The 9,488-nt window shown below is 48.9% G+C and overlaps 1 protein-coding gene across 1 annotated transcript; it reads left to right on the forward strand.

Annotated features, from left to right (window-relative positions):
• Positions 1 to 3,344: 3,344 nt before the first annotated feature.
• On the forward strand, positions 3,345 to 6,729 carry LOC135399652 (neprilysin-1-like). Its single transcript, XM_064631384.1, has 2 exons — positions 3,345 to 3,407; positions 3,466 to 6,729. Exon 2 carries the CDS (start codon positions 3,998 to 4,000, stop codon positions 6,698 to 6,700), a length of 2,703 nt encoding a protein of 900 aa, XP_064487454.1. The 5' UTR covers positions 3,345 to 3,407; positions 3,466 to 3,997; the 3' UTR covers positions 6,701 to 6,729.
• Positions 6,730 to 9,488: the final 2,759 nt, after the last annotated feature.

Here is a 9,488-nt window from a genome sequence, read left to right on the forward strand (position 1 = left end):
GCACCTCCACCAGAAATGTCACGAAGCGAAATAGGTCGGCGAGTCGTCGAATAAACAGCGAACGGTTTATTAGACTACTTGGTAGCAAAACACAAGAGTGATAGCTCTCTGAACACAACTGAGTCCAAAGAATGAATGCTCCAGCTTGGAGCGCACAAGCATTTAAGCGTCGCGCCGAAAAGTCTAGAAACAGCACGTGCGTTTGCCAGAGAGCAGGCGATGTGTCTGGAAGCTTCTTGCTTCTTCTTCAGCATGCGCCGGGATGAGATGTACCGTTTCGTGCCTGCCCTGGAAGTTTCGCGATGATGATTCGTGGCAATATGTATATATGGGTCTCAGGACGGTACATCAGTTACATCAAGACAACACTCGAACATGCTTTGGAAACCACCGCTTGTTTTCTAGAAGAACGTGCAATAGACCTCTGTCCAGAAAAGACGGTTTACATTGCCTACACCCATAAGAAACTAAAGGACTTCAGTCTGGAAAAGATGCGAACAGATCTAGAGGACACGTAGCCACAGATTTCTGGGAATAGTCCTACACGAGAACCTCTCTTGACCCCAGAAATAAATAAACTACAACGGAATACTAAGACATACTCAAACGTCGTGAGGATGCTGGCTCGCGTGAACCGAGGAAACGGAACAGCCATCCGAAACGTTCATCAGGCCGTGATAAAACAAACACTAGCCTTCAGCATCCCGCATTTTCATGGCATAACTCATAAACAAAGAAACTAAGCTTAATAACTTACTGGAAAAATCCTCGGGATTTGCCTCGGGCTACCAAGAACAGCCAGAACGCCAATAGTCCTGGTAGAAGCACGCGAAACTCCAGTTGATGCTCTACGGTATCAAAAGACACAACTTCACATTATCCGGCTACTCACAAGGCACACAGATCATCAACTACCTAAAAAAATAGAAGTCCGTTACAAAAGCCAAACAGCTAAGACACTTCTGGAGTTAAACACAACACTTCCCAAGAAGAGAGTCCATGTCATCAGACGCATTAATTTTCCTGTTCAACACCGGATAATCAAGTGTGCCCATATTTTGCATATATCCCGATGGATGAATAGGGAAACAGGATGCGAACTTACATTGACAGAAAAAGCCTCCGAAACGCTGCTGCACAGATTAGAAGAAAAGGAACTACAGAAAATCGCGCTTTTTTGGTGGGTCTTTACATTCATGGCAGAAGTAGCCGATTTTTTTTCTCAACGCATACACGAATACGTACAATTCTCACATGCAATAAAGCGGACATGTAGAGCTACCTATGAGTAAAGTTTCAAGCGCATGCAGCAATGCGTCTCTGACACAGGCGGCGTCGAGCAAAAATGTCACGTCTTGCCCCTTGTCTCATCTTGCCCCACCTTACTCTAATCCACCAGAAGGTTGCCACATGTACTCCGGTTCTGTTTCAATGTTGCATATCACATGCAAGAGCCGCGTATTTGTTTTTTCAATCCTATAACTTTCCTACATACACCCTCAGTTTAAGCTTGCAAAAAGTTTACTTGAATTGTCATCCTCTCAACCTTATAAAGACGTGAGCGAGTTTCTTGCAGTGTTTCTGTCGGTCAGCACTTACATTTGTACGCATTTCGGCTAAGCGCTTGTCCCATCCTGCAATTTGCAATACACACTGTCCAGTAATGCTCGGGATAAACCTTTCTGCGCCTATTTGTCTAGGTTTCATTTCGGCAATATCCTTTCCTATAGCTTGATGTTGTTGCCCCATCCAGTAGACCCCCTGAGTGCACCTAGGTGGTCTTGCGTGATGGTCATCATGAACCATAATACTTACGCTTTCTTCCTGGCTCTTTGTCACAATGGTAGAAGTGCAAGGGTGCAGGCGAGCTCTTTGTCACACTTTGTCACGCACAGCCTGAAGTTTCGACGACGTATGTAAAATTGTCTGTGGATTCCATTGCAGAACAAAAGCTGAGAAACATCGATGCAGTTTGCTGAAAGCTGGCTGGAAAAATCTGAAAACGCTCGCTGAAAGCCTGTTCGACGGATTTTTCTGAAGCCGAACGAAGTACCAAGGACGCCCAGAAGAAGATATCATAAATACAATTTGATATTATAGCGGTGCATTATATAGCGGTGCCTTTTGCTTTACCGTCTCTTTCTTCTCAATGCTGCTGGCGGTGACGGTGGTGGTGCCGTAGTCGGCCACGCTTTTGCGGGCAACTACAGGACTATGGCGAGGGGGGGGACCGTGCGTCCTGGGCGGACTTCATTAGGAACTGTGCCGACATTTGTTTTAAAGTGTCTATGGAAAACCCAGGAAAAACGCCCAGACAACACAGCCTGCGCCGCCCGTTTCCGAATATTCTCAAGGCGTTCCCGATAACACTATTATATTAATACATCTGTCCAATCTACGTTTGTGGATCAGGAACAGTATCTGCGAGGAAGAAGAATAAGCTAGAAATAAGCAGAAATAAATTATCCCCATCAGTCGGTGGTGATGGTGAAAGGGCCCGCCGTTGTCGACCTCACAGATGTGGGCAACGTCACGACTGACGCCCTGGCGAATGCGCGTCCTGGGCCGACTTCTAAGGGAACGGGTGGTGGTGGTGGTGAAAGGGCTCGCCGTTTCTAAAGTGGTGGTGGTGGTGGTGATAGGGCTTGCCGTTGTCGGCCTCACGTATGTGGGCAACGTCACGACTCACGCCCTGGGGGAATGTGCGTCCTGGGCCGACTTCTATGGGAACTGTGCCGACATATGTCTGAAAGCGTCTGAGGAAAACCCAGGAAAAACCCCAGACAGCACAGCCGGCACCGGGGTTCGAACCCGGGTACCTCCGTTTCTAAGGGAACTCATCCTCATCAATCATAGTACCTAATAGCTTAGCCTTGGCGAATCTCCCTTGGATAACGGCCAGCGTCTGAGGTGGAAGAAGAAGCTCGCGCGTAAATGTCGCTCGCGACTTCTTCGAGAATGAGCATGAGTGATGCGGAACGGAGCAGACTCTCTCGAAGACTCGCTTCAAGTATCGTCGTCTACGTACGAAGTATCGTCGCCGTCTAACGGTAGCTTTCGAAGGCGGCTCAGCTTTCTGAGATCATCTGTGCCGTCCACAGGAAGGCTACGTTGCCCTTTGAAGGCGGCTGCGCGCACTTCACTTCTTCCAGGGCAAGCAGGATCTGTCGAATTTAGAAGTATACAGTATGGGGACGAAGAAGCTGCGCTGCTAACTTCTCCTCATCCAGCTTGTAAAGCCACCATCAGGCGCCCACCCCGCTATGGCGGACCGCCCGCAGCAAATACACGGAGGAGAAATTTAGATGCTCATCGAGCTTTTGACGATACAGCAATGTTCCAAGTCGACCATGTTCGGGATTATGCACGCAGCAAGCTCGAGGGACGTTGGGGCACTACACGAAACGGTGAGTATAGCAATTTTGCAGCATTCGGGAGAAGCAACTCCGTTTGCTATCTGCGCAGAAACGTTTCTGATCACATCACAGACGGTATAAGAGTTCTCGAAAGCACATACACCAACGAAAGAAGCAGCGAAGCCGTGCAGGAGTCAAAGGAACTGTATGGTCGGTGTCCCCTATGCAACGCTACCCCAGCCTCAGTCCCGAAACCACCAAAAGAAACTGCAAAGGACCATGTGCACGCCACAGCACCGGAAGATCGCGATAGGCTGAGACACAGTTGTGGTGCAGGTGTGGCAAAAGGAAAAACGGGGAACATTGTTGGTTCAACATGCAATCGCTATACCGGCGCCGTATCCTCGAATGTTCCGGAAAGACCCATAGAAGACACCAGGGTAACCAACCCTCACGACGCGCAAGGCTCTGGAAGTGGTTCTTTTGAAACTGTGCGAGACCTCTATGTGAGACCGACAGCGAATGACGAATGCCGCTCTTTGTCGCCATTACACGCTGACGACAGCGATTCAGATACTTCTGACGAAATTAGTTACGGAGTATGTAGTTTTCAACCGGCGTCCGGTGACATTTCCGAAGGCATGCAAAGGCGAAAGAGAAAGGTGCCTCTGAGCCAACTACTGCGGCGTGTATTACGGTCTAACCACAAAGGTGAGGAGTGTGCTATAGGCGACTCGACGTCTCTAAAAGCATTCACGTACCAAAGAGACATGATGAGGGAAAGCAGCTTTCACAAAGGAAATGAATGGCCACGAACATCTAAAACAGCCCTCGCTTCCAATGACCAGAGGAACGGCTTCATCCAGACCCTACAGGATAACGCATGCACATATACAGGGGCCACGAGCGGGAGTGCCACATTGGACGAGAGTGTCAATAAACAGAAGACTAATCCCGCCGGAGGGACGTTACAGCCTTCGTCAAACCCTTGCACGAATTCCGGAACGCGTTTGAACAACACTACTTCACTAGGCCTTGCGTGTATCTCCTCTGGAACGTTTGAAGTCAACCCAGAGACCGCAGAACCATTTCAACAAGCTTCTACCACGGTTTCGAACAGTCGTGATAAACTGGAACCATTCAAGCCAGAAACCGCAGACGTGCAGCTATCACCCAATGTTGATCAACGTCATCCTCGAGTACGCGCCATCGTGAACTATAAGTTTATTTTCTGTGTCATAGCCCTTCTAGTATCCATTGCATTCCTTCTGTGCATACATCTCGTGGACATCCCCGAAGATTCAACATCTATCTCAAAGACAAAGCTGGAAATTAGAGTACACAATGGTACCCCAGAGACATCGGGCAACAAAACAATGGAGTCGCTGCAAAGGCGCAAGGAAGGATACGAATTGTGCACTGCGGCACTATGTCGCCGTGATGGATTTTACCTCAAAGCACTCTTCTCCTGGAATACAGATCCATGCGATAACTTTTATAGGTTCGTTTGCGGTCGCTGGAAGAGCACTGTCGCCGCACATAAACACGGAAACGACACTTCCGTTGCGGCACACGAGGATTCAATCCACATACTCGAGGAGAGGATGAAAGTCATAGTTCGTCGGACTAATAGCCTGGAAGAATTGTTTCCACTGCGGGACGTCTTCAACGAATGTATGGATACGAAAAAGCTTGAAGATGAAAACTGGAATCCCATGCTTGAGTTGCTTTGGCAGGTAGCCCTGGATGGTTTTCCGTTTTCTTCCACGACCAGGAATCAGACCTCACTCTGGACTGTCTCAGCAGTCACTCTCAGGATGACTGGCGTTGAAACGTTGTTCAGTGTACGTAAGATGAGGGACTCTTCAGGCAAGGAAGAAATGCTGCTCCTTGGGCCTCCTGCCGTTCTTTCTTCGAATGCTGGCAACCGAGAAGCAACATTGAGGTTCTACAGTTCTAGCGCTTACGCTGCTTTCACCGCACTAAAGAAGAATGCAAACCCGTGGGATTGTTCCCAAGAAGTGGCTGGTTTTGCGTCGGAACTCGAAGGCCTCGCTTACAACAACACTGTCCTTACGGCGTCTCATTCACATCGCATAGATACGTTGATGCACCATCCACACCTACATTCCTTTCTGAGAGGGATATTTACCGGCAGCCCTTCTGCAGACTCTGTCGGACACAATTCCAAGTTTGCCGTCGAATCTTCAGAATTCGTAAACGGACTGTTATCGCTGGTGCGTAGGACGGAAAGACATATTGCGCTAAATTACGTAGGTGTTCGCTTGATGGTGGAAATGTCTGCATTCGTCCCATCTTCTGGACTGCAACTCACTCACAGCTTGATCCATAGTATGTATAAAAGGAAACGAGCCTGGCTACCGAGATGGAAGCTTTGCTTGAGAGTCGCGGAAAAAGCGATACCGATGCTCTTTTTGCATGCAAGCCGACTCGTTCATCAATCGCACTTTATCATTGATTCTGTTCAGCATCACATCGCCGCAATGTCTGAAGAACTGGCTTCCTCTCTGGACAAAGTAGCAGTTTTTGACAAGTTATCGATGCTTCAGGCGAAGAAAATACTCAATCAATCTCGAATCGCAATATTTTATCCCCGATGGATAGAGAACAAAGAAAGGATACTTAAACTCGTCTCGGCAGTTCCTAAAGTCAACCGAGGTCAAGGACTGCTATCTTTCTACACACTGCGCGGTCATCATTTTCGCGAGAGTTTGCACGAGGATCCCGAGGACCAGTGGGTAGGCTCGGCGTTTGATACCGACTGCCGATATAATGGGTACACGGTTTACGTACCGGCCCTGTTGTACAACTTCTCACTAGTAAACGTAGCTGGTGACGAAACGTTCCAGTTACCACATGCCGGAGTACGTATTATGCGCTGCGTGTTAGAAATGATCCTGCACGGCGTCTTTTCTGAAAATGCGACCGACCTGTTACCTTGGTGGCCCGATCTCACGGGCTCTTTCTTGGGAGGCTACAAAACCTGCCTCCGCGAGTATGGTATAAAACCCAGGGAAGCCCTCCAAGTGTTGGCAGGCACTGCGGCAATAAAACCAGTCTTCGAAGCCTACAAAGCAGAAAAAGGAGCGGATATCCGATTTGAAAACTTTCAGACGTACAGTAGTGACCGTCTATTCTTCGTGTACTACGCTGTCGGCTTCTGCTCGGGAAATTCTACGGGTACCAACATCGCAGGATCCGATGACGTCGAATATCTGACGAATCTACCCCTCTGGAACAGCAGGTCATTCCAAGAAACATTTCGCTGCCCTGTGGGCTCCCGAATGAATCCTCGCAGCAAATGCGTTATTTGGCATGAATAAAATTGAATAAAATTTGAACATACACATTTCCTCGAGGCTATCGATGCATAGCTAATAGGGTAGTGTCGCTCTATCCTATTATCCGTTTCTCTATAGGAAAAGAAGTAAAATGTACAGTAGCTACGCCCAGAAGCTCTCCTTAGTCGCTGCTAACATTGTGTCCGCGTTTAGGTAGTGACCGAATACTAGCCCTCTGTTTCCGCTAGCACAGAGGAGGGTCTGGATCTGTTACAATCACTGTCCTCGTGTCTTGTGTTCATCGTTATTTTTCATTCCTTATTAATTTAGCCAGTGACAACCCGCGGAGCCCCCCTCCCCCGATATGAAAAGGATGAGGCGCACCAGGGCCTTAACGTGATCCTAGCAGCTGGTGTTTCACCCTACTACACCCTGCTTGTAGGCTTCTACCAACGCCATCTAGCCTACTTAATGGCTTTTCACGTTGATCTTAACGAAGCGAGTCGACCTAACGAGTTGTTGAGCTTGCGAAACAAGTCACTTTATCGACCTCGCAACCACTGCTCCAGTGCTTGCTACGAGCCCTCTCGTGTTGTGACGTCACCGCACTGAACGAATCTCTGGTGGTGATGGTGGTGGCGATGGTACTGCTTTGCGTAGTCGGCCACACCCAGGAGGGCAATCTCACGACTACCGCTGAAAGGATCCTGCATGCTGGGCCGACTTCACACGGAACGTAATAATTCGGGGCTCTACGTCGCCAGACAACCACGATCACGAGCGCGCAGGGAACTGTGTCGACATTTGTCTTAAATCCGTCTGAGGGAAACCCAGAGAAAACACCCTGACAACACAGCACAGTTGGTGGTGGTGTGGTGGTGATGGTGAAAGGGCTCCCCGTTGTCGGCCTCACATAGATGGGCAACGTCACGACTGACGCCCTGGGGGAATGTGCGTCCTGGGCCGACTTCAAAAGGAACTGCGCCGACATATGTCTGAAAGCGTCTTAAGAAAACCCACGATAAGGCACAGACAGCAGAGCCGGCACCGGGGCCCGAACCCGGGTACCTCCCATTCTCGACGTTACATGGGGCTCAATCTTGATGTGCACATAGCGATCGTTATAGCTATTTTTCAAAATTTGCGCGCTCATTCCGGCACGCGCATTGGCCGTCAACCGGGGAGCACGAGCGTTTAGCAAGCGTTACGGGATAGCGAAAAGTTCAAAATCTAGCCCCATATGGCCAGCACGCTAACCACTGAGCCACGCGAGCTGCTAACTCAGCACAGCACAGTCACAGCAGCCTGCGAGCGCGGCTGTTATTTCTCCGACGAATAGGTTACTTTCTTCTTCTTCTTCTTCTCCCCAGGAAGATGGCCGCGATCCGCAAGGGAGATTGGCCAGGACTAATTCAGTATGATATGAGTGTGACAGTGACACTAAGGGCTAGAACCGGTTGGAGCCGGCAACGAATGAGATGAGATTATCTGCGATGACGGGATTCCATTTTCCGGTATGGGACGCACCGAACGAGAGTAATGCGCATAATGAGAGAGGCACGCTAAAGGTTACTTTTCTTGTGTAGTCTCCCCTTTTTCTTCTTCGTCTTCCTCACAGACACTGGCCGTGATCCACAAAACACGTTGAACTTCACAAAGGGAGATTGGCTAGAATTATGTGGAATGCAAAGGAGTATGAAAAAGGAACAGACCTTCTTATGTTAGGGGATCTGGCATGATCGTCTTCTTTTGTTACGTTTGTTTTGTTGGTCGTGTGTTATACCAAGCGATATGCCTCCGGTTTGTCTTGCTACGTAAGTTTAATCCATAATAGCCTCCTATACCCGCGTAGAAAACAATTCGAAATGAATAGGATCAGTATATGCACGGTCGTCGGGCAATACGAGATCATGGGAAATTCTCCACCCGCTTCGACGATAGTATGAGGTACAGCTTGGGACAAAAGTTTACGGAACAGGGCAGCTGCGTATTTCTTCATCGGAGTGGCCTCCTGCTAGCTGTTAGGAAGAGATCGAATAAGGAACGGGTGGTCGGCTATTCCACCCATCTCTCAGTATGTGTGTCCACTGCGGTTTGCTACTAGGTTGTCGCTCCATTGGAGCAATGCGACACCTTCGGGTGCGTGGTGCACAGGTAACCTATCCCTCCAGCGTTAGCCGTGAAGCTGCCCGCCTGGGCACGGCCGACTACAGCAAGCAGATCCACCACCACCACGTGACGTAGGTGTCATACCCGAAAAATAAAAGTCCGCCAAACACAGGCGTGCTTTCAGCGGCCGTGACCAGCGGGGTTACGGTGAGCCACATTCCCCGCTTTGAAAACTGTGGCCCTATAGTTGTTGTGTGCCCCCGGAGTACCGCATTTCATTTGACTGACTCCAGGCACTGATGTTATATGCAATATTGTTCAAGAGTACAACGACAGTCAAGGCGAAAAGGCTGTATTGTGAAAGAAAGACGGAAGTCTCTGAAAAGGTTAGCCAGCTGTAGGACCTTTTCAGTAACTTCATTCTTTCATTGTTCTTAGGCACTTGAGGCTTTGTGTGGTGGGTGTCCTTTCTCCTGTGTTCCAGCCTGAGAACGTCACTTTCCATCGCTATATTGTATTCGAAAGATCGCGACTGCCGTACTTCCGCACGACCATGCACGAAGTACACACTCCTATAAAGATCCTCACCTGTAGAAAGAACACGAATATCGCGCCTCCCATTCCCAGATTAGATTGATGTAAAATCTATACCAGTCCACATTTAGAAGCGGGTATTCAAATTTTATTCTTCATAAAATTGTTCAAAGTAGGGGCGCACACT

The sequence above is a fragment of the Ornithodoros turicata genome, chromosome 7 (genome assembly GCF_037126465.1).
Source record: "Ornithodoros turicata isolate Travis chromosome 7, ASM3712646v1, whole genome shotgun sequence".
NCBI lineage: Eukaryota > Metazoa > Arthropoda > Arachnida > Ixodida > Argasidae > Ornithodoros > Ornithodoros turicata.